The 27,366-nt window shown below is 31.7% G+C and overlaps 1 protein-coding gene and 1 long non-coding RNA gene across 4 annotated transcripts in view; one reads left to right on the forward strand and one right to left on the reverse strand.

Annotated features, from left to right (window-relative positions):
• LOC143229740 (phospholipid-transporting ATPase ABCA3-like) overlaps window positions 1-27,366 on the reverse strand; it is a 120,309-nt gene that overhangs the window by 48,997 nt on the left and 43,946 nt on the right. For all 3 annotated transcript variants that reach the window (XM_076462489.1, XM_076462490.1, XM_076462488.1), the window contains 5 exons: window positions 24,605-24,786; window positions 22,581-22,715; window positions 15,122-15,251; window positions 4,026-4,180; window positions 2,638-2,793 (listed from right to left, as the gene is read on the reverse strand). In XM_076462489.1, the coding sequence (XP_076318604.1) occupies window positions 2,638-2,793; window positions 4,026-4,180; window positions 15,122-15,251; window positions 22,581-22,715; window positions 24,605-24,786 (758 nt within the window). The remainder of the gene's footprint in view (window positions 1-2,637; window positions 2,794-4,025; window positions 4,181-15,121; window positions 15,252-22,580; window positions 22,716-24,604; window positions 24,787-27,366) is intronic.
• LOC143229742 (uncharacterized) lies at window positions 20,984-26,902 on the forward strand. Its single transcript, XR_013016042.1, has 2 exons — window positions 20,984-21,890; window positions 22,571-26,902. It is a non-coding gene; the product is annotated as an uncharacterized LOC143229742 (long non-coding RNA).

A 27,366-nucleotide genomic window follows, 5' to 3' on the forward strand; every position in this document is an offset into this window, starting at 1 on the left:
AATGTTAAATAGTTTCCTTTGTTCAATTTTGTTACAGTTTACAAAAATCTAAGAATGACTAAGATTGAATAGTAAAAAATAATCTGATTTAGATTAAAGTATGTGACCAGGATATATTGTGGAAAGATATGTGGTGTCCAACAAAATATCATAAAATTAGTGAAACTGGAAGGTAAAAGTTTTCTGTTTGACTGAGCATTAGTTCATAGCAACACTATTGTAATCTTGAAGGTATTTAATATCACAGAATAAATTTAGAGTTGCTTGGAGGGCAAAGATATCGTCAGCTAACAGCAGTTCTTCTTTAGTGCTTGGTTTATAATTCACGTTTTAAATGAGTTTAAAACACCTTAGCTGCGAAAAATAGATACAGCCAAAACAGTATTCAGTGTATTACTTAAAGAAATGAAATAAAAACTGTTTGTCAAGCTGGTAGCTACACATTGATAAGAGCTTTACAGTAAATATTCCTTTTATAGTTAGCCAGGCCACATTTTTGTTTGACTTTGGGAATGATGGTGGTAAAAACAAAATATGTGGCCTGGCTAACTAATGAATAGAAATTTACTGTAAATTTTATTAACGCTATAAATGTAACTACCAGTTTGGCCACACTTTTTTCACATCTAAGACATTTTTGATTAAATATAATGATTCTTTGTTAATATATGCTAACAAATCACACCAAGTAAGTAAAAGTCACTCAATAATAACCAACATTAGTTTCAGGACTGCACCCCTATTATTCAAAATAGATATTTATTTTACAGTTCCAATCAGATTCTTTAAAATATATAGTGGTAAATTTTTCCTTTCTAAAACAATGCTAATAGATTCCTTTATACTAATGTAATGAAATTTAAATTAACAGTTTCTTGTCATCACCCTATATCAAGCATCAGTATTTTTGCTACTTGCTTGAGCTAATATCACCTGATACTAAAAGCTCTTTCATTAGGAAGATTTCATAAAATTTAGTATATTTGTGCTTTAAAGTTGGTAGCAAATAATAATAATAATGATACACTGATATGATTCTTTTGAAAACATGAGCTAGAAACTGACAATCTAGTTTGCTTGGCATAACCAATACTTATGTATGTGCACATGCTTTCATCCTATGTAGTTTTACTGCTCTAAATTGGCCATCTTTAATCTGAATAACAAAAAAGTTAAAACTTTCCACTTTCACTCTTAGGTGAAGCTATAATAAAAACTGTTAGATTGATAGCTCACATAACTTTTTACGTAGGTGTGTGCAAAAAGTTGAGTAATTTTTCTTGAATAACTTTACATATGTGGCTTATATTTATATGAAATGAGACTTTAATTCTAGGTTGTAAAGAGCTATCAGTGTTTCAACTTTGAAAAAAAATCCATAAAAGTTAAGTATATTTTTCTATCAAATGAAATTTCTGTACTTTTGATGCAAAGAAAAAAAGGAAGAAACTCATTCAATTTCGTAGATGTTATAAGTCAAATATTTCTTAGTGTATTGCCTTAAAATTTGTTATGTGAAGTAAAAGACCATTAGTAAAAATCCAGTGAAAGTATTTGATAGCTTGGATTACCACAGTCCAAGATACAAAAGGTGGAAAATCACTAAAGTGTGATTCCTTTTAATGACACATAGTTTGTCCTGCAGGTTGTGTTTTTTGTGTGTTTTTTCAGCCACAAAGCACACTACTGTGTGTCTTGATTTAAAAGCATTCCATTATGAAATAAAAAAACGATTTTCCACGAAATATTTCACTACTACTTGGATTGTAATCAGAGATTGATTCTAAAAATGTGGTCACATACTGTTTGCTCTAGAATAACTTCTTTATAATGTTTTTTAATCATGTCAAAGTTTTCCTTTCCATAGGAACAGAACTGATGACTTTTAACTTATATCAAAATTTCTTTCAGTACAATTTGGATTTTGAGCTACAGTTCAACCACATGATTGATTGAAGTTAAGCACAAAGCTACACTATGGGCTATCTGTGCTATGTCAACCACCAGTATTGAATCCCAACCAAGTTTCAAGTGTTTTAAGACCACAGACATTCTGCTGTGCCATGAGGCTTGAAATGTGAAAGAAAAGGGAAAACAACATTAATTTTAATAATATGATTTACTACTTATTTGTGAAAATTCAGGGTTAAATTATGTAACATTTTAATAGCTTAAAAACTAAATAGATTTAAAAATACACAAAAATTGTACAAAAATTTTATGTTTTATAAGTAAGAGTAAAAAAAAAATTGTTCATAAGTAATATGTTTTTCAGGTGTTTTGGTGTTTAATGATGAAGAGTTGTTACTGTTAAAACACCAATCTCTATCTCATAATAGATTGGAAAAATAATGTTTAATATTTTATTGGATTCATAACATATCTATCATTTCAGTTACTTTACATAGCTTTGTTATAGCAGAGAAGTAACATCTGGTAAACTTCATTCATCCACACACAATCTTTACAAATTCCTAAGAAGGTTTAAATAATTTCTTCTTACTAATGCCTACAAAATTTCCATCAAAATGTAAATTGAAGAAACAGTAAAATGTTAAAACATTTTACTATTACATGTTAATTTTCTAAAATATGTTAAATATCTTACCTATGTTTTTTAAATTGAGTAACAATTACCTCTGATTTTCCAATCATTGCTATTCCCAAGGACAATTTTCTTTTCATTCCACCAGATAACTTCTGGGCTAGTTCACTCTTTTTATTCTGAAGGTCCAGAAGTTGAAGAACACTGTCTACTTCCTCTCTAACATCCTTCATTAAGTATCCTTTTAACTATGAATAATTATGTATAGGAAATATAATAACAGGTAATTGAGTAGTGTTAGAAATCTCACCTGCAAAATTACTAGAATTTACAGAAGAACAAGGGAAGCATTAGTTTTCTAAAAATTTTATACTGCTTATTATAACTTTACAAAAATTTCAGTGTTTTAGTGCTTATTGAATGTTTTTTTTTATAACGTAAAGTCAAAGTGTCGTTGATAAGTATATGAAAGATAAACTACTACAGGTAAAGCCTTATACACAGATAACTGGTTTTAACTGATTATAAATAAATGCATCTAGAAGGTAAGGAAATAGCACTGGAGGGATCTATCCTCTCAACAGACTACCCTTTCCATCTAGGATAATCCAGTTAAGTCTTATAAGAATTCTAGATTCTCCCTACATTGTAACTCCTAATGGCATGAAAATGTTAATGTTTTTGGATAGACCATGTAATTGTATATATTTAAACTTGAACTAAAATAATTACCTCTAATTAGACAAGACATAGTGTGGGTTTACCAGTATTTTGAAACAACTTCAGAAAACTGTAAAGCTGCACAAAGAGAGCATGAGAATATTTTGAATTTTTTTGATAATTAAAAAGTAGACCCTTCTTAATAGCAAATAAAACTATTTATTTTGCATTTAATAATGCTTGACTCCATTTCTGATGCACCCTCTCTTTACCCTCCAACTAATTCTTCACTTCCTACTGTCCCCCAGATGAAAAATTCTAGAAACACCACTGCATTTTAAAAATAATATTAAATATTGGAACCTGTAGGTGTTGATGAAATAAGATATAAGAATACACATAACAGTAAACACTTACAGTTACAAGTAAGAAGATGTACACTACATAGGAATTTAAAAGTTGTTGTAATGAGATAAAAGAATACAGATAACAATAAACACTTATTATTACAAGTAAGAAAGTGTACACTACATATAAATTTAATAGTTTACCTGTTTATTTACCATTATTGGTTCATTTTGAGAAATTGAAATCAAGTAAAGTTATTATTATATTCAACCTGGTCTGAACTTTGTACTTTATTAACATTTAATTAACTGATAATTTGTAGATTATTGATAGCTTCTGACAAGAGGGTAATTGCAAAATAAAAATACAATCTGAAGACATAGACTGTTATTGCACTTGCAATCATGTAATAAAATTTAGAAAATTTTACCAAGGTGTGTAAAATCATGAATCTTGAATAAACTTAACTTACTACTAGAAAGAATTTCAAGTGTTCCTCAATAGTTAAGTCATCATAAAGAACATTGTGCTGTGGACACAGCCCCAAGCTCAGTCGTGCCTTTTTAGTGTCAGTAAGAATGTCATAACTATTGACATAAGCAGTTCCTTTTGTTGGTGGGAAGAGACCTGGGAAAAGTATTTTCTTTAAACAAATATTTAAACAAATTTTGAAGATTTAAGATTAAACATTTTGTATTTGAAGGCAAACAATGCATAGAAAACTGATTCTAAATCATTTAATTGAACTGTGTACTAAATTTTAATTTTACAAAATCACCACACATATATATTAATTATATCAATCACTTATTTTCAATATATGCTTCTCCAGGTTTGCCAGCTGCATATAAGAACAATAATAAAATGACATTTACTTTGTGTTATATCATTTATTATGAGAAGGATTTTACAATGCTAAAATAGGTTTGTTAAAATTAACATACACAAATTTAATGACCTAGATATCTTACATAATTGATATCATAGGTATCTAGCATTATAAGTCCAAAACTTACTGCTGTGGCACTGGGGGCAAATAGAAAGGTAAAATGAAGTATGTAATTAATATTTTAAAATATACAGCTATTGCACAGTACTACATTCTATTGACATAAAAAAAACAGCATTTGTTATCAGAGTTACAATTCCAGTTATTACAATTTCAGAATTCCATAAGCAAATCAGCTTTCCAAATCTTGAGATTTATAGAGGAGGATTCTGGAGTTTTCATGATTGTATTAAACCTTTATGGAATAGTGAGAGAAGTCACTTATATCCTCTGATTCTTCTTACAGTAGTGATACTCAATGAATTACGTGAGCACATTTAAATCTCTATAAAAAAGCTAATAGAAAGCTGCTTGTTTTCCAATTTAATTGCTTACACTTTCAATGCAGAACCACCTTTACTGCAGTATTATGTTGATGCACTAAGACACAGAAGAGTATGCCTGTCAGGGTTTTACATATGTGTGTTGGAGTTCTTTTACAATAGGTGTCTGTGACTTGTTGGTGATAAATTTTAACAATAAATGTACAGCACAGAGTTCACTTATTCTAAAATAATATATATATATTCAAACCAAGTCAAATTTATGCACAAAAACTTCTTTATGCAATAGCATGTCACATTTTTATCTAACACTTTAAATAATTCTCTTTTCATGTGAAAAGTCCATATAACTAATTCAATCACTTTAGAATTGACAAGACAAATTATTTTCACTACTTTGTTTCTTACTATACAATCTGCAATAAATTCACTTACATTACCCTTTGAGCTACCACAGTAGTACTCAGAACTTTGAATAATTGTCTATTTTTCATACACAGAAAGATTTAGTTACTTTAGAATATTCTTTGACAAGACAGATTATTTTCCTTATCTCTGTTAAACTGTGAAACTCATTTGAAATATTGATTGTTATGGCTAAACTAACAATCACGAAGTCTCTCTTCATATTCACTAACTTTCTGACTGAACTAAACTTCTTTACTAATTTTTTCTTGTGTCTAGAGCTATAATGATTGCCTCTTCATTTTTCTATAACAAATGTTCACACAGACCAATTCAATTACTTTAGAATTCAACTGACAAGACAAATTATTTATCCTATCTCTGATGTTACAATAAATCTGAATCACACTATAGAATTTACCCATTTAAGATAAGGTCTCACATGCTGGCTAACTTCATGTTTTCTGACTTACTTTACTTAATTTTGACTCCTAGATTGTCTATCTAAATATATATATTCCTCAATTGAAGCATAGAGCTTTTTATAAATTATGAGATGCTATGGTGTAATAATAAAGAATTAAAGCAATGAGAAAATAACTTGTACATCTTGTACCCAGTTACATAACATAATTTCTTATAACTGTTTCTATAAAAATAATTAACTTTTAACATTCTTGTTATGAAAACTAAAGCCCACCAGTAGCACAGCAGGATGTCTGCACACTCACTCCACTAGAAACAGGGTTTTGATACCCATGGTGGACAGATTACATATAACCCTTCGTGCAGTTTAACGCTCAATTCCAAAACAATTAAATGAAACCTAAATAAGTTATAAACATAATATTTAATTATTAACTCTTACACTAAACAGTATTGTGTATCCAACAATGTATAAATTAAAATAACATTTATAATAACAAATATGTTCATACAAATATTTAGTTTTATGAATCTCTTGCACTATGTTTTAAACTTTTAAGAAGGGAATGTAGACACTTTTGAATATGATAATACAGAATGTAAATTCAGTAAAAAAAAATTTGGAGTCCCTGGCAAGATTGCGAGGATTTAAGTCACTAAATTCAAAAATCCCCCCCCAAAACTTGAGTAACCCCAGGTTTTATGCTTACTTCTTATGTGAAGTTTAAACACAAATGCCAAATAATCCCTAAAAAAAATACATAAGTACCAAAAATAATTATGAATTATTCTCCTTATATTTTAAAGCAGTGTTATAAGTCTATAAGAAACCAAAGTAAGTGCATTCCACTATTGTGTGGAAATGGTGTAATAGCCATTATAGCAAATTACTGTCTCAATTATGTTCAATTATGATACAGCATCCATCTAAACACCTATATTGAATATTGTAGTAGATTGTGCCTTCTAAGGAATTGACTAAATATTTTGTCCTAATGGCATCCTTTAATTGATAAGCTTTTGTTGAGGTATGGTATCTTCAGAAAATTCATAATTAACAGTTTTAGTAAACAACGATGAGATCAGGTACAATGGAAGTGGTGGCTGAGAACTTAACGCTGACCAAGATTTTACAAGGATGGTGGCCATGAGCTTGGACACAAAAGTGAAATTGTAGACATACCTACATGTTAGATTTTTGATTAAACATAAGTTAGTACCAATTTGTATAATTTATTGATGACAACACTGCAGTAGCTTGTTCACATTAGAAATTCTATTTTATGCCTAAGACATGAAATAAAACTTAAAATGTAGTTTTAAGACATGTTATGGCGAACAAGAATCATGTTTTTACACTTTAAATAAAATTAAAAGTGCATGCTATTTATTTACATGTATTCAATAAATAAATAATGTAGCAAATTCATAAATTGCAATCGTACTCTTTTTACATTGAAACTACATACATTAAATGGGTTTGCTATTTAATACACTACTACAAATAATAATAATAACTTTAACTTATGTCTGATAAGTGATCCCAGAGATTGGTTATACCTTTGTACTACAGTAGGAGTCCTATGCACAGTTTACATTCAACTTGTTTTGTACATTTGTAGATTTAGGGGAAAAAATCTTAATGGCAGAATTTCAAGACATTGCTTTCCAAATATTATGCTTGACTACAAAGTTGGCAGCAGAGATAGTAAAGCTCTATAATACAGTGAACTTGGAGGTGGAGAGGGAATAGGACTGGCTGTTGCTGCTGTTTTTTTGAAAATTTGAAATATTCAGTTAAAGTATATTTAATTTTCCATAATAATTATGCCATAACAATTCTCATATCATATCTTATGCCATAGGTATTGAGTACATATTTTACTGAATCTAAATAACTGTTACAAGTTACCTTAAAGCACAGTGGTAGCACCAAAAGGTACTAACAGAGTTTAGTTTTTTAAATATTTCTTTGCAATAACAAACGTCACATAAACTAAAAGGTAGAATTTTGTATGTTCACTACATAAATATTGTGAAATTGTTTCTGTAAACAAGAACAAAATAGATGCTGCAAGAATATCACGTGATAAACCTTTGAAAATTGGATCTACACTTGAATACCTGGCTAGTGAACAAACTCTTAGATAAGCACTGTACTGCTTATCAGCCTAATCTGTATCTATTTCTGTGCAAGGAACCTAGTGCCATTTTCTAAATCCAATTTAATGCCATATCCACGTTCCTTCTTGTGATAATACAATACTTTACACGAATCACTCTATTGACAGTTCAGATACTGGCTTTGTAAACACCTTCTGTAATTAAGAATTTTATGACATTTTTCAGAATTTATGAAAAAGCTACTGCAGAAAACTTATGCTGATGGACTATAAAACAATTATAGTTCATATAAGGTATGATACTTTCAAAGAAACTAGGAACAAAGTGAAAATTAATAAAAGATATGATACTTTACCACAATAATAGACCTGTGGTTTATAAACACTGTCAAGTTAATTTTTATTTAAGCTAAGCAGCAGGTACACAGGTATTATTTCTCAAAACGAAACTTATTCCCATAAGATTGATTTACAGTAAATTGTGCAATAAATTTTAGAAATAAAAACAGAATTAACTTTAAAATGCACAATAACATTTTATTTGGCCAAAGGCCGAAATGAAAAGAATGCATGTTTCAGTAGCTTTACACTACCATATCAGGAGCAAAAACCTTCATGGGTAGTTTTATAAGGAAATGATTAACTCATTGTAACCTATTATGTTGGAATGAGTATTCTACATGAGAAGTCAACATTTCTTTCCACAACTGTGCATTATCACCAATTAAACAGAGGTGAATGGTTAATTCTTTCTTATAAGACTACTCACTGATGATTGCTGTGCAAAGCTATAAAAATATGAAAGGTTTTTTAAATTTTGGCCACTGGCCAAATAAAATTTTAACATTAATTCTGTTACTATTTTTATTTCCATAACTCAGAATTAGTTGCTTTTAATTCCTGTACAATTTCTTGGTTTAATAAGCAGATGGCCTTCCCAAATATATAGAACAAACATTATAGTACTGCATTTCAGCATACCATTTTGAATATCACAAAACTGCAGTTAATTTATTTACTTTTGTGATCTCTTTTAATGCAAGTTTTTAATACAATATTGCTTTTCCTAACCTGTTTTGGATGCATGATTAACAATTCACATATGAATCGCAAAAAATGGACAAAAATACCATTAATAATGAAATAAATTTCACTAATTCTTTCTACTGTAAATTCCACCCAATTACTTTTATCAGTTCTAATGATTAGTATTAGAAAAAGAAAAAAATGTTATTACTCAATATGATACAACATGTGGATATCACAGAAACAAGGTGGTAATTTAAAGTTTAAAAATCAGAAGATATTTTGGTTAATCTTTCTTATGACATTACTTTTTATGCTTCATAATAACTACAGTTTCTGCTAAAGATAATGATATATAGAACACTTTCATGGGCTTGAGTGAAATTACAACATTTGATTGCTGCTCTGGCTCATCAACTATGGGGCTGAGGTGGAAGACACGATACTGAATGTTTAGATGGTTTCTGGGAGAAAAAAAATGTGGTAGATTCTAACCACCTCTACTTTCACTTTGTGCTGGTGTGGAAGTACTTTATAGATTAACCATTTCTGAATTGGTAGAAAGAAATACTGTTTACAATGTAGTAACAGTAGCATTGGACAAATACAAATGGTTTATTAAAAGAATTTTGAATGGGCAAATCATCAAGTCATATCCCAATTACAAGTTACAGTAAAACAACATATGTCAAAACTACATTTTGTTATTATTTGCCATATCACCAGTAGTGTAATACCATAAAATATTTAACCACTTTTTGAAGTGCTTTATAACAGAATTTTTTGATATAAAATATTTACACTGTAAGACCATAAAAGTGTATTCAGATTAGAGATTTAGAATTTTCTAAACAGAAGTATCATGTACACTTAATGACATCACCAAACATATGAACATGTATCAGTTTGGGGAACCACCTTGATCTAGAAAGGAACCTGCAACAAGTCATACCTCACAACAACTTTATTAGTAAAAGTCACACCTCAGCTGTGCTAAGTACAGAGTCTTGCAAGTAGGAATCTATGAATGCCAGGCTATTGGTAATGGTAAAGAACATAATAAAGAAGGATTTTGGTCAGGGAAAATGACAAAGGTGACATGTTTACATTTCTTAAACAGGTGGAGAATGGAATTGGCAATTATTCTACTTCACACAAATACTGATCCAATAACCAGATGCAGCACCTATGCATTTCTGTGCAACTAGACTACTGAAACACGTACTGAGAAACTGTATACACATTTTTATACATACAATGCATTATGGAAAGCAACACAGAGGTGTGGTTTGCTTAGGACAAGGCGTCCTTATTGCAAACCTTTTGTAGGGAATATATCACCAGATAATGAATGAATAGATGTGGTGAAGTGGATTTTAATGCAGTAGTGATCAATTCCACAGTCATATTTTTATACTTCACCACTGAAACGTATGTTTTATATCAGTGGAATGTTATTTAAAGTATTGGTCAGTTAAGAGCAACAATAATCAATCATCTTAAATTTCAGAAACTATAATGAGCTTAGTATTGTGAATTTGAAATTTCAATTGTTAAGTAATAATGCAATCAACTGACAGTATAGTATACTTCAATCAATCAGAATAATCTTCTTTTTAAAAATAAGATATTAAATTATTGCATGAATAGGTAAACTGGTTACGTCTTTAGAAGCGTCAAAGAAACAATAAATTCTGAGAAAGGAATAGATGGTCATGCAATCAGAGTGTTTTTATGTAAATAAGATATGAAACAAGTATGATAGTAAGGAAATAAAATCAGCTTTCAATTAATTTTGGCAAATAAAAACAATGTAGGAAATGTTATAAATTTGGATATTCTGTTATATATTGCAAAATAAGTTGGCCTATATATGCACAGCTGTAGTGGTGGTAGAATTATTGAAGTTCACAACCATGCTATTTAAACATGTCAATTGACTATGATAACTAGATTCAAAGATCCAAGCGTCTCAGTCTTACAGACAGTGAACTATAAGAGTTTGTTTAAAAAACAACGAGAACTAGAGAAAGAGTAGAAGAGACAGACAAGGGGAAGTAAGACTAAAAGAAGCATAGAAAGTAGAGAGAAAATAAGAGCATAAATTAAAGAAGAAAAGAACAAAGAAATCAGAAACTTGACATATAGAAAATAAAAGCACAAAATGAGATTCCAAAGCTCATGAAACAGTAAAATGACATGGATGTTTTCCTGGGGAGATATGAAAGATTTATGCAAAGTCAGAACTAGAACGAAGGTGACTGTACAGTATGTACAGTATTTTGCCAAAAATTTAGAGAAGGCAGACTTGACATTGACAAAGTTACACTTAGTTTGTGGCACCTCTATGGCAGTACTTACACGATTGAATGACATGGCCAAATGTGAAAATAGTTCTGAGTGACTGGCAGATCTACTAATACACGAACAGTACATGATTACATGCTCAAATGATGTGTCACTATTCCTAAAGGAGAGAGCATCAAATGACATGGATAAGATGAACAAGCTGACAAAACAGCATAAGGAAGCTCCTGGAAGGTGTATAACTGGCAAATCTAAGAATAACCAGTTAAAGTTGAAACCAGGGGTGGATGACCAGAAACATATTTCAATTAAATGTGATAAGAGCTTAACAGACAAATTCTATATTTGTTATAAAAGAGGGTACATTGCTAGAAGAAACAGAATCAAGATAACTCATCAGATTCACCATAAAAAAGAAGTGCTACTTCCATGATTAATCAATGCATGCTTGATAGACAGCTCAAATTAGCAAATGGATCAACAGTGCCAGTAGTGATTGAGCATGTGGCAAAGCTTGGTAGGTAGCAACAAATCACAACATGCCAGCATCTGAAGGCGATGTCACACACAATAAAGTGAATGTTCTATGAGGCATTGGGTGCAGTAGTGCAGCAGTGAGAACCGATCAACTATTTAATGGCCAGATGACAGGCAAGGTACATCTTTGAGTGCTAACTAATAGAAGAGTGAGAAAGTTTCTCATATCAAGAACAAAGGTGGGCATTCTATACTGTGATGAGGTATCTGCAGTCATCACAAGAGCTCAAAGGTAGAAGAGCAAACTATTAAGCTCTCTCAAGTCTAGAAATGTGATATCTCAAATGTAGGTCACAGGAGCTGAAGGAAACACAGAAGAAAGAACCTTCACTACAGGAACTTTGGAACAGTGCCTGAGAGAAAGTCAAGCACCAGACAATAGGAAAAAGAAGTATTGAACCCAATCTATAAATGCAGTACAGTATGGGAAGCCAAACTTAAGCTTCTATGACAAGAAGGCCTAGGACTGACATTTTAAAATCAGACAGATCTTAGTTCTGCTGCCCACAGATAACAAGAAACTCATCTTGAAATAGAAAGAACATTTTGTGAAGTACAAGAAGTTTTCAATAAAATGGACTATAAAGTGCAAAAGGATGAAAAGAATAAGATCCACCATAATAACCTGTTGAGGAAGTAGTTCAAGAAACAAAGAAGGCCTAGTGATTGCAGTTATTAATGCAAATATAGAGGTTGCAGGTGTGGCCATCATAAACACAAAAATAGAAGACAGTGACTTTGCCATAGAAGACGAAGACCTACTACACTAAAGATCAATGGATGAAGAGAAGGCATAACAAATATCAACATCATTGAAGAATTGACGACAAATGGAAGAAAGAAGTATGAGACCTACTATGCTAGTAAGCAGATATCTTCACAGATAGATCAGGCAAGACTGAAACTGTGACCTGATAAACCAGGAAATGCAGGTAATGTAAAAAGCTGGAATTATTGAGCCTTCATATTCAGCCTATTGTTCACCAGTGGTAATTATGAAGAAGAAAGATGGCTTAAACTGCTTCTGAAAAGACTTCTGGAAGCTAAAGGGTACAAGGTTCTTTCAAAAGATTGACCGCAGTATAGGCTATTGGCAGATCCAGATGAAGACAGGATTTACAAAGAAGACAGCATTTGTGACGTGAGTGAGATGCTACTAATTTAAGAGGATGCTATTTGAGTTAGTAAACTCAGCAAGAACATTCAGCTGCATAAGGAGGAGGTTGTTGCATGATAAAACCACTAACATTGAGCATTATTTCAATGACATTCTGACACAGACAGTCAGATGGGAAGACCACCTGAAGAAACAGCTTTTTAGACAAGTGAAGGCAGCAGGTCTGATCATCAGATCAACTAAGTGCTACTTTGGCTAATATGTTTTGGAATTTGTTAGACACAAGGTGGGCAACCAACATACAGATGGCCATGGAAATGGAGAAGGAATCCTGCACAAAAGGTATATCTGTTCCAACGATCAAGCAGTAAGTCAGATTGTCCCTGAGTTTAGTGGGATGCTACAGGAAGTTTATCACAAAATATACAGGAAAGTTGCTGCATCATTGACTTACTTGATCAAGAAGCGTTTATCCAAGAAGGTAAAGTGAAAACAACCACAGCATGTGGCATTCCATAAGTTAAAGAACATGTTAGGAAGTTCTTCTACAGTTGTCAAAACCCATTGGGTAACATAAGTGTATCACAAATTGTATGGTACAAAACAGAGTAAAGAAAAATAATTTGCCTTGTGAATTGGATTCTGAAGTAACTGAGCTCGCTTGTGTGGAATTTTGACAAGAAAGGAGAATTATTTAGGTTTAGATACAACTGTGATATCCTATATTGTAAAGAATTTTTGTACATGCTCTTGACTTGTTCTGAATATATTAATTTAAAACAAATGAATTACATGCTGTCTATTTATTGTTTATATTTATCTCTAACAAGACACAGCCACCTACTGTAAAAAATTATAATCCTCTTAAAAGTGATAACTTCTTTGATATATTTTTGCATTTCTTCAAACTTCTTGTAACTCTTCTGTATGCCCTCTTTCATCTTTAATCAGATTTATTTCTCCTAAAGACTAGAAAGAAACATAAAATGTGAAACTGCAAATATGCATGAATTTTTACATGGACTCAACAAACTTTCATGATAAATCTGGTTAAGATCCATCAGCAGAGGGCAAAGTAGTGGTAAAAAATACTAAAACACACACACAAACTGCTAAATTTTCAATTTTGCATTTTGTACAGGAGTTTTGTACAACTTTCAAGATGACCATAAAAGCACAAAGTGAGAGTTTGCTTGTTTGTTTCTTTGTTTTTGAATTTTGCACAATTTAGTAGTGTAAGACTAGAGGGAAGGCAGCTAGTTATCACCACTCACCGCCAACTCTTGGGCTACTCTTTTAACAACGAATAGTGGAATTGACCGTCACATTTTAACGCCCCCACGGCTGAAAGGGCGAGCATGTTTGGCGCGACGGGGATGCGAACCTGCAACCCTCAGATTATGACTTACACGCCTTAACACGCTTGGCCATGCCGGGCCACAAAGTGAGAGAGAAAATCTGCTATACATAACAGAACAATGGAAAGAAGAACAAACAGAGTGAAAAGGTACATTTTAAAAACAAAAATAAAAAGGGACAAAAAATTATATGTTGCGTAGTTTACAGTAGGTTACAAGACAAAGCTGAATAATGGGCTATATGTGCTATGCCAACCATGGATACTTAGAATGTCAGACTATGTTTCATAGCTTACAGTTATGAACAAAGCTACATAATAGGCTATCTGTGCTGTACCACTATGGATATTAAAACTACAGTGTTTAGTGTTATAATCCTTCAAACTTACTGTTGTGTTGTTAGGAGGAAAAGGTTGAATGAAAATTGGAGTTTAATCATATTTCTATATTATCCCACTTCTTAGATCAGTTGTTGTAATATTGTACTTTTTGTGAGCAAGTTCTTTAAAATTATCAACTAAAAATAATTCAACATCAACTCTAGATAACGACCACAAACGATTTATTTTCTACTTTAAAATTTCTGCAAGATCGAACATTTGTTCATTACTGTAATTTCTTGTAGACCTACATTGTAAATGATGTTCGAACCTCTCTTAACAATATCTGGACTAATGTAAAATCAATTTACTTGTACACAGATCCATATATTTCAATTCAATATTACCCTGATATAACTCTACACACTATCGCATATTTGTAATCTGAACCTTGTTCTGGGTATTTTTTGCAGATCTCTGGATCATTATACTATTAATAAGGTCCAAAACTCCCTCCATCCAAAACATAAATTACAAAATTAAAAGTATAACTTGAAACAATATTTCTGTTTTAAAACATTCACTTTATGATTCAATATGCTATCATACACTCCTACCAGTTAGCATATTCATCGTTGTTGTTTTTCCTGCACCATTGTGTCCAAGCAAAGCTGTTATCTGTCCTTTGTAAATGTTGAGACAAACATTGCTCACAGCATTTTTACGTCGACTACCCCATCCAAATACCTACACAAAAAGAAAAGTTTAGGGTATGTATATATGTGTATAGTATCCAATTCAGGAGTTAATAAGGCTTAAGATTTATGATGGTTCATTCAACATGGTTAAAATATCCTGGCAGATGAAACACTTTTCCAAGTAAAATAAGAATGAGTTCTATGAAGAGCCATTTGAGTTGTTCACAAAATGTTGCAAAAATAGCGTTGTTTTCGTTTACATGATTGTTACTCAATATTTGTATGCTTGGTATTGTATTGTAAATGAGAAATGAAAGGTACCAAACATTTTAGACTATCAACTTGCACTTCCCTAAACTATCTATCCTTTCTTTCACCCAAATCTATCTTAATCCTGGACTGTCTTCCAAGCATTGCTTAAATGTTTGGCTAAGAGAGCACCATTATTTTCTGCTCCATCGGTGTTGTGCTATTTTAAAATGTGCTGATTATGTGACCATGCTCCACTAATAATACTGCACCCTCTATCTCTCTCTACTATTGTAGAGTAATTCTCATCTTCTTGATTGGCATTCTAGTATAATTGGGAATCAGATTTGAGTCTAAATTTATTAATGTTGATTGAGTCCCTCTTTATTCTCATGCTCTTTTGTGTCCTTTGTCCTATTATTTTTTTTAATGGATTAATAAGTTCTATATGTACGTGTGTTTTATCGTTTAAGTTCCTTTAGTGGTTTTGTATTCTAGGCATTACTTACTGTTTTATGTTCTAGGTCAAATTTCTTAGTTTTGCAGGTCAATTATTTTTATGTACTTTGTAAACTCTAGATATTTCTAAGTTTTGTTAGTTTATTAGTAAAGAGTACTTTCTCTAAGTATGTTTAGTTTATGTGTCTTTTTGGTTACACTTCATGAGTTCTATGGGTTCTATCTCAAGATTTCTGCCCTTTGTCCACTTCCTAAATCTCCTTCCTTCCTCAAGGAATTGTTTGGATCAAACCTTGTACAATTGTCTTGTCAAGTCTGTTCAAAACCTTCTACATAAAAGGACTATCAAATGGGTGGTGCCCACTCAAATGTGATTTTACTCTCACCTGTTTGTTGTCTTCAATAATACTGGAGACTGAAAAGCCATCATAGATCTGTCCCAGCTCAATATTTATCTGGAAACACCTCATTTCACCATACAGTCCTACCTTTCACTCTAGTAGGATGTTGTCCTGAGACTTTGGATAATGAAATTTGATGTGAGAGTGTCTATCTTCATATCTTAATTGTCCTAGTGTCACATCATTTTCTTCGTTTTGTCCATGAGGATTCTGTCTTCTAGTTCTAGGCACTATCATTCAGTCTTTCTTGGGTTCTGTATATGTTTTGTCAAGTAGTATACTCTTTTGCATCATCTTCACTCATTTAGTCTTTGGACTCCCCACTGCATAGATGACTGGCTATTGCTTGCCTCTTTCTGTACACAGTCATTCACACCCACTTAGTTCTTTGAAAAACTACTCAGTGGGGTTTCTCATAAAATTTAAAAAGTTTATTATCCCCATCACAGTATCTTAATCATTTGGGGGTTTTCTTCAATTCCAATTATAGTCAGACCCAGCTTTCTATGCTTCAACAGGCAGTCATGAAGGCCCTACCTTCTTCTTCTTTTCAGGTTCATGAGCTTCCATGGTCATTCCTTTGGGTTGGATACACATGTGTTTCTTTCAATGGATGTTTATTGACTGGTGAAACTTCTTCCATGATCCTTCCAGCTGGGATCAGAGCTGAACTTGTTTGGTGGCTTTACATGGATTTGATCATAGTAGGAGCCCCCAATCTCCTGCCTCCTACTGAGTCTCATCTACTCACAGATGCTTCCTTTTTGTGTTGGGGAAAAGCTTTCCTTAATTCTTTAGAAATTATTAGATGCAATCTCCCAAAAGTTGCTGTAGATGAATTAGCTTTTCTTTTTCATCTCACCAAATGTTAAATGAGCATCAATGTTTTTAGGCCAATATTTGTTATCAAAAACAAATCCACTTTGTGCTATATCACCATCTTCATTATAAACACCCAAATTTTGATCAGTTTTTTTAGCATTCTGTAAAAAGCTTCCAATTTAATCAGAGGGTCCTTTTTTGAATCTTTACTGTGAATATGGGCCTGGAATCATTCATCTTTTTTTAAAAATTTGTAGAAGAGCTTTTATTTTTCATCCACCTTGTACAAGTCTATATCATGCTCAATTTGAATAATAATTGGAAAGCTTCATGCATCAATCTTAGATCAAATAGAATTTCTGTGTTTGTAATTTTTTGTTGTAAAGCCTCATATGCATATGCACATTGCTCTTTTTTTGTCTCTTGTTGAAGCATGCTTCACTTCTTTGAAATGCTGCACTAACACTTCACGGTTTCCCAAACATCTGAAAGTTAGTGGAAACTAGATGCCTCTTCTTTCATTTGGCCAATTTTTAAACGTTGAATCTCCAGCAAGTTTGCACACACACTTTTATACTATGCTATTTTTATGCAGCATGCAACAAAAGACATAAAGTTTATCAATAAATGCTTTGAATCTGTTGATCCCTAAGTCTGTGTTTACAGTATTACCAACTAACAGTTTTAATCTGTGATTAGCACAGGGCCACACAATTACAGATGGAAATTTGTCTTTCATCAGTTTTTTAACTCCACTTTTTCTCCCCAACATCATCGCTGCACCACAACATGCCACACAAAATAAAAAACTTTTCAGGTAGCTGTCATTTATTCCATAAGACTGAAGACAATTGAATAAATAGTAAAAAAATCATTTTGCAATAATATTTTCAAGTTTGATCAAGTCCAAAACAAATTTATCAGTAAATTCATTCCATTATTCAGGATATAGATTCGAACGTACACTATTAGGGGAAAACTTTGACAAAACAATTTGACTCAGCAATTATTAATGAAATTCTACTTTTCAATTTAGTAACTATATCAAGCAGTATTTTTTTTAATTTCATTACGAATGTGATTCAAAACATTAATACATGTATTCTTTGAGTGAATAATATGGCCCATATCAATTACATTTAGTTCTTGTAAATCTATTTCAGATTCAAAATTATGAAATGATTGTTGCTGCTATTTTTTGCTACTTCATATGTTTTGTGAAGATAATGCTTTCAAATACACATTTTCAATAGTCTTTCTCAGCTTCAGCCAATAATTTTACCACAGCTTTATGTCCCACAGTTTCTCTGTGATTGAAAAGTTTTACACAAAGACAGAAGCTGTTGCTGTTGACTTTCACCAAAATAAGTTATTCCATTATTGGCCCATTCTTTAGAAACTTTCATTCCTGCCTTCCTTTCCAAAAGTTCCAATTTCATAGCAAGGTGTACAGCTAAGTTTCTTATTGATAAGATTCACCCAATCTTACTTCCTGTGAATTTATTTTTTATTGGCAGTTGTTGTCAGATAGCTCGTGGGCACTGAATGGACCAGAAACAGAAACTGTCACTGATGCTGTTAATTGTTGTTCTTAGATCACTTCCTCACTTACTCGTAATTTGTTTCATTTTCATGTTGGAGTGTTTTCTCAAGATATAATAAAAACGATTAAATATTGGCTGCAACTTTTAAATTTAGACCACTTCCTTTAAGTAGTTTCATTATATGCTTCACTTCTAGTGATGTTTTAATTCATTTGATATTGAAAAGTTTCAAATTATACCATCCTTACATCCAGACATTTTTCTTGGACGTATCTTCTTCATGTTATGTTTTAAACTCCAGTTGCAACAAAATGTTTAATGTTTTTTTTAAATGTGCATTCTTTAAAACACCATGTTGTTGAACAATATACAAAATTAATTTTCCTTTCATTTGGTAATTCAGTAACGTTTACTCATTTTTAACTATTTTATTCTAAAAAATATATATTTCTTAGTTTGAACAACATTGAAATGTACAAAAATGTTTGATGATTTTGACATATTACTAGCCATTTATTGCATTTGATAGAAAAGCATTAAAGATTTAAAAGAGATGGAAAAATTATAAAAATCATCATGATAATATATAATAAGTCTACTTAATCCATGATTAATGAAAGGTAGTAGTTAATGTATAAATATATTGTGATATTACTTATAATTTGAACACTTTTTTTTTAATTGTCATTGAAAAAATGTATGGATATAAAGATAAACATCATTACTTTTTAACAGAGTATGATCTAATTATATTTTCATAACAAAATTAGTTTTTCTTCTTCTCGTTGATGTGACATTGCAAGATGAAACAGAAGTATTAAGATCACAATAACAGAAAACTTTTAAGAATGTATGAAATGTGTGAAAAGTATATCTCGACCAAGAAAACACAATGAGATTTGTTCAACTTTTAAACAGGAAAACACTTTACTGACAAACAAAGATGATATATGAAAGTAACTGAATAATAATAAGCTTCTGTTGCATTTTGAAGCTTTTAGTTGGTTTCTCAAGTATTATATATAGCAACTACAACCAAGAATACGAGGTCTGTTCAAAAAATACGCGGACTGACGTCATAAAACAAAATGTACTTTATTTAGAAGTTACAGGTCTGGGACCCCTTCAAAGTACTCTCCTCCCCAACGCACACACTTATCCCAACGGTGTTTCCACTTGTTGAAAACAGTCCTGGTACGCTTCTTTTGTAATGTCCTCCAGCTCCTTCGTCGCATTTGCCTTAATCTCGGGAATCGTCTCAAATCTTCTTCCTTTCAAGGGTCTTTTGAGTTTGAGGAACAAGAAAAAATCGCAAGGAGCAAGGTCAGGTGAGTAGGGGGGGGGGTGGGGAAGAACAGTGATCAAGTGTTTGGCCAAAAACTCACGAGTTCTGAGGGCTGAATTTCGCAGCAACGCGGTGCATCTTCAATTTTTCGGTCAAAATCTCGTAACAAGATCCAACTGATATTCCACACTCTTCATCAAGCTCCCTAACAATCAGACATCGATTTGCCCGCACCAGGATGTTGATTTTATCGACGTGTGGGTCGTCAGTTGAGGTGGAAGGACGTCCAGGACGCTCATCATCTTCAATGGACTGTCGACCATCCTTAAAACGTTCATGCCACTTGAAACATGCCGTACGATTCATAGCAACATCACCGTAAGCCGTGTTAAGCATAGCAAAAGTTTCAGTCGCAGATTTTCCAAGTTTAACACAAAATTTCACAGCAAGTCGTTGCTCCTTCAGGTCATTCATTCTGAAATCCGCCAAACGAAAAAATCGCACTTCACTTAAAACCGCGTAGCTAATACACAAATGAAAATATCTGCAATCGGGAAATGGCGTCGTAATCAGCTGATCTGTGCGAACCTAGCGACACAAAGCGGATTACCCTGGAACCAACTGGAGCCGCGCAATTCAAACAGTCCGCGTATTTTTTGAACAGCCCTCGTAAGTAATTCTGAAGTAGTATTGTTGGTTGTATAAGACTATTTAGAATAGGTGTTATTATGTAGTTCATTTTGTGACGTGGTAATTAACGAATGTTTAGTTTCCATGATATGAATGTTGATTGTTTTAAATATAATAGTGATAAGAAATTTCATTATGTATCTCAGTACAAGGAATATGTTGTGTCTAATTCAAATGTTGTAAAGTGATGTCACATTAATTGAACCTTCGATATTTTTTTCATTACTTTGTTACATCATAATATTTCCTAGTTCATGGAATGTTTTAGGCCTCATTTAAATAATTTATATATATAGGCACTTAAACGTGTGCAAGTTTAGGAATTTATAATCAGTGATGTTAGGAATTTAAGTCAGAAAAAGTAAAGTTAGCCAGTGTCTGAGTGTTTAGCCTTAACAAATAATTTATATTGTGAATTTCACAGCTTTATTGCAAGTACAACAGGAAAAATATTGTGTCTTGTAAATTGAGTTCAAAAGTAACTGAACCAGCCTAAATACTCTTATCAGAAAAAAGAAAAGAAAATTGTTTAAAGCTCTAGACGCAACTATGTTAACCAGAAGTTAATTTAGTGAAGTTAGACTGGTGATTATTAGCTCAGTTATAGCAGGTGATATTTAAGGTGAATTTAACAGAGATAAATACTCTTATCAGAAAAAAGAAAAGATAATTGTTTAAAGCTCTAGACGCAACTATGTTAACCAGAAGTTAATTTAGTGAAGTTAGACTGGTGATTATTAGCTCAGTCATAGCAGGTGATATTTAAGATGAATTTAACAGAGATAAAGAATAATAATATGTCTTTTCCAAAGGTGTTTTAAAGCAATTGAGCCCACTTGTGTCGACTTTGACAACAGTTATAGTAGTGATTTCTAAGTAGAGAAGAATAACTCATTTTGTTAATTGTGTTCTAAAGTGATTGAACCAGCCTGAACGGTCTTTGACAATTAAAAATATCGATGATTCAAAAATATAATAATATAAACACACAACTACTAAAAATATCTTGATGATATTGTTATGTATTAGATATGATTTTGTGGTAAGCAAATGCACCATTTTATGTTGGTTAACCGAAACCAAAACCATAAAGCTGTCAGTCACTAAGTGCTCGACCCAAGGATGAGAAACATAAAAGCAAACGTGGCGTTATCGAGGTAAAATGTTCATTTGCCAAAAAAAGTTTCGAATTATATCAGTTAGAACGATGACATCAACTGAAGATGAATTTAAGGGACGTAAGTTCGTGAACATCAATAAACCGTTTGGTTGATTAACTATGTGTTGGTGTGCATATCTCATTGTTGTGATAAACTAAGCCAGGCGTCGTCAACATGGCCTGGAAATGAACTGTAAACGACAGGATATACTGAATGTTATGTGATAATTAACAGTAAATGTCTTACTTTTTTATTTTTATTTTCCCTTTTCCTATTTTCATCTTTTGAAACTCTACTCAAGTAAGTGGTTGAATCTAACAACGCAAAATGTATATTTTTCTTTATGTTCATTAGCCTTAAGATTTTGGTCAGCAGTGTATCAAGTTCGTCTAACCAAAGCCAACCGTCGTGCAAGTACAAAGAATCTGATTAAGAGTGATCACTCTAGAGACGTTTAAGTTGACTGTGTATCTATTATTTACGTGTTGTAGTTAAGATAATATTAAAAGGAGTGTTTTTTATAATCTGTTGTTTTAGTTGTAAGTATAAAATTTACATATATTACAAACAGATATGTCATAAAGAATTCACATCTATTTTTAAAGTTGTTCAAGGTTTCGTTTAACAAAACTTTGAAAAATCTTAAAGGTTCATTATCAAATGGATGTAAATGACGTTTAAGGAATTTGAACTCTGTTTTATAAAATTGTAGAGTTCCATTTATTAATTTCTTTTACGAATGCAATTGAAACCAACAGTATCCCCTACCTTGGAAAGATTAGATATTACTATACCAGGCTCTTGTTCTGCAGGATCTTCCTCAAAAAAATTTCTTTTGCTACTGTCATCAAGTTCTTCAACATTACAAGTAAGACTTGATTTTCTTTTGCACCAGTATGATGGCTAAATAAAATAAAATATGTATTTGGAGAAAATAAAACTGGTTAGAAAACAGGTAAAACAATAGACACTTTTGGGTATGACTACATTTTTAAATATGCTCAATAATGTTAGCCCATCAAATATTAATATGACTAAATGTTAAATACTTAATTTTCTTTTAAAATTTACATTTGAATAATAAGATGAAAATGATGCAGATAGTTTTCTGTATTATGTATGTTATACAGACTACCCTGGAATGATACATATTCACAGATAACAAAATTTGCTTGTTTATGTAAAACATTGTATAATGTGAACACAACTTACAATTATAAATATTCAGAAACATTTAAGAAAACTGGAACCTATTCTGTTTTTTTCTTATGAGTAGTAAAATGAATGTTTTCATGATTCCATGGAAACTGGTAATTCAACTTCATAATTAGTCATCAAAGTACAAGCTTTATGGGCCCTAGAAATGAAACCTTACAACATTTAATTTTCAATAGAAATTATACTCATCAGATTTCAATTAGCACAAACATATTTTTTGTGCTACAACTTAGTTGAAGTTTTGAAGTGATAGATAGTAATGCATCTCCAAGGTGAAAAATCTGGTTTTTGCAACTCCTTGATTGGCAAACAATCAGAAACAGTTGTGTAGTAAGCATGAGGACATAGCCCCTCCAACTGTTTAACCTGTCTCACTAAAAATGCATCAAAATTATGAAAATGTCTCTCAATCTGTAAAAGAACCCAGAATCATAAAGCAAGCCATGGACTTCAGTCATAATGAACCTTGTCCCTACTTTTAATTTGTTTCCTATATCTTTGAGAAAGTATCCTGAATATCTTCAATTTGGTTTTATTAAATTTTTCCAAAAACTTAATCATTGCTACTGCTAATTAAAAACCTGACTATAAAATGTGTTAATTTTTCAACATGACATATACATTTATCTGAGAGATATACTGTAATAAAATGTCATTATTTATCTGTGGCATTTGCATGCCTGTCTGTTCTGTGGTAAGGATAAAAAATAAAATGTTCTCTAACATATCTAAAATTATTAACTTTTACTCAGACTTAACAATCAATATCTGCTGTTATCTTTCAGAGAATTAAGATATTTCATTTGAACATTCAATTGCATAAACTAGGTATTAAGTAATCATTGTTTGTCCAGTACTGAACAAACTATAAACCTCCATCAATATTCAGAAAATTACAACATTCCTGACTGAAATAAAAATTTCATTTGTTAGTTTTCCCAGATACAGCAATATTCTTCATATCTCATCTTAGTTACATAGCAGTCGACGTACTGAAAATATTTATGTTCAGTATATTTTCCCAAATTTTTTATAATTAAGATTTTTATATTTTTCCTAAATCATATTCCCCTTATAAAATGCAAGTATCACAACACTTATCTGTTTTAATCAATGTCAACACCATGCCTGTGGGATGTACATTTTCTTATAATCCAACCACTAGCAACAAAAACTCTTCTCAACAAGCATCTTACTACGTATTTGAACAATTTGCTTGTTATACAGGTTAGTGTCATACAAATGTTTTATAATTGCTTGTCGCAATGCTTGTTGGAAGATAGTTTTGTGATGTTACTTGTATGAAATAAAATAGAACATAAAAAAATTTCATGATCATATACAGTGTTAAATTTTATAATCATTTAATACATTGTTGATACAAAGTTGCTAATTTGAATGAGAATAATGTCCCAAATGTTTATATTGATGGAAAACACAAATGAACTGCAGAAGTATTATTTTATGATGAAAATATACTAATCTGTAAATTGTGTCTAAAGGTCAATTTATGTAGCGGTAGCGTTTATTCGTTTTATGTTTTCAAATTATAAATAAATAAAAATGATTTTTACCATAAGAGGAAAATAAACAGGTTTTGGTATTCCAAACTGCCAAGGCCAGACTGCATCAACATACCAGATTATAACACCATAAACAACCAGTGATGCTATCATGATGCCCATAATGCCACCAAGAGTTAGATTATCTCCTGGTAAGGCAGCCTTTCCTATGTTAGCCCATGTTGCTCCTTCTTCTGTAATATAAATAAATTTAATAATTACAGTAATGCAAATATGTATTTGCATATCAGTGCTCAAAAATTATAATTATGCACATGAAATGTAAAAAGGCCCATGCAATCAAGTAATTAAAATTGTCAGTGTTCTAACATGAAAGAGATTGATTTTTTAGCTGCCAAAGATATGACTTATGTGGTTTGAATTCAATTCAAATAAAGTTTCCTTTTTATAATGTATGTTATTCACTTGAAGTGGTGTACAAATTGTGATATTCTAGTATTGCACTGATTGAAGTAATTGATCATCAACACACTATTTAGAACATACAAACATAATGAAAATGTCTGATTACAGTTCACAAAGTACTCTAAATAGTAGTTAATATTCATTTGATATTATTTTAGGATATTTTACCCCAGTACAATTTAAACTTCTACTAATAGCCTAAAAAATTCCATCTTTATGTTTAGTTGTTTTAATTCACAATTTCTATCTGCACTCTGTTCAACACCAGAAATAACACCTTGGATTTTAGTGTTCCAAGTTTTTAAATTTACCATTGACCCACCTGGGGACATTTACTTATGAAGAACATTTTCAGCATCCAATAATACATTGATTTATGTGAATGTTATTAACTTAATGTGATTTTTTTAAGTAAAAAGTAAATTGATTTGTTTCCCACAGTCTTCCTATTTTGTCAACTGTATCTCAAAATCAGAGGTTTTCCAATATTTTATCAACAATGTGACTTTGCTCTAAAACAACCAAAAAACATTGGACTATCTGCCATGTTCACAATGAGAAACAAAACTCTGGATTTTAACACTGGAAGTCTGTAAATTTTACCATTAAGAGACAGAAGTAAAATGTCTATAGCTCTTAATAAGGAAAACAGATGATCGATTTGGAGAGCATCATCACTGCCTATGACACACTCCAATTTTAATTTCACACCATGAAGAAAGAAAACTTGTCAAAGTAAAATATAAGCAATTGCAATTCAAATATCCCAAAACTTGCCCTTTTGCAAACCAGTCCCTTGCAAGCAAAAGTATAGGTAATAAGACTATAGCTAATACTATTGAGAAGATTAAGAAGCAAGAGAGAGCTGACACAGCATCTCATAACACATGCCATCTGGTTTGACTGGTATATTACGAGACCAATGGAGAGAAATATTAAGTTGGAGAATAAATTGTTGATTACAAATGCATCAAGGGTCAGGCATGGCCAAGTGGTTAAGGCACTCGACTTGTAATCCGAGGGTCATGGGTTCGAATCTCCATCACACCAAACATGCTCACCCTTTCTTTTAGCCATGGGACATTATAATGTGATGGTCAATACCACTATTTGTTGGTAAAAGAGTAGCCCAAGAATTGGTGGTGGGTGGTGATGACTAGCTGTTTTTCCTCTTGTCTTACACTGCTAAATTAGGGACGGCTAGCACAGATAGCCCTTGTATAGCCTTGTGCAAAATTCAAAACAAAAAAAAACAAATGCATTGATTTTAAGAATGTAAAATGGGATTCTTTTGTCCCTTATCCTTATGGAAGGTGGATCTGATGGAATGACAAGAAAAGCACTCTTCAAGGATGTTAGAAATATTTAGTAAATAAATGATCTCCTGACCATTAGGTTGTAAGATTTAAAGATGATGGAAAATATACTTTCCATTTACCTTTCAAATCTTATCCAAAACAACCATGGAACTGGTGATGATAGAGGTTGTGAGAGTTAACTTTATCCAGAATTTCTTCTGACATCACTTTTGATTTTATAGCTATCAGTGTATGATATACATGACTGTTTCAATTTAAATTTAATGTTTTGTAATTTAGATAGTTTATATAATGTGAGAGTACATTAATCTATTTTTAGAAATGATAGTTTATTACACGTCTGTATATATAACTTGTTGCACATCATATGCTGTGCATTTCAGTTGTCGTGAATTGGTGATTGTTGTATTATTGTGTTACATTACAGAACCTTCTGGGTATTTTTCATTATTTTAATTGAGTATTATTCAATCATAATAGTATTACATTCTTATAGTGTGTGGAATGTACATTCTAGACTTCTATTGGGATATAAATAAATACACATTGAAAATATAGTTTAAAAGCCAGATCTCAGCTGTGTGATTGTGAGTTTAGCTATAAAAAGTATATCATGGTGATTGTTACACTGAAATTATCACAAACTGTATTATAATAATAACTTGAAGAATAATTTGTTCTGTTGATCATGTTCCAAAGTCCAGTCTCTGTGAGCTTTGACAGAAAAGAGACAATAATTTAAAGTTCTGGACACAGTTGTGGAAACAAACCACTACAGTGGCTATTTTAAACTCCAACTATCACAGATTGTATTGTAATAACAGAGCAGGAAAAATAACTCACCTTGTGAATTTGTGTTCTAAAGTAACTGAACCAGCTTGTGTGGGCTTTGGCAAAAATACACAATGTAACAAACATTTGTATATAAATTTGACTTATTTTAATATATTATTTTAAAACAACTGGACTACTTGTGTGCTGCTTGTTCATTCTTGAAATTTAACAGCTTGTCTCAGCTTCTTTGTCACA

Source organism: Tachypleus tridentatus, chromosome 10 (genome assembly GCF_004210375.1).
Source record: "Tachypleus tridentatus isolate NWPU-2018 chromosome 10, ASM421037v1, whole genome shotgun sequence".
Taxonomy (NCBI): Eukaryota; Metazoa; Arthropoda; class Merostomata; order Xiphosura; family Limulidae; genus Tachypleus; species Tachypleus tridentatus.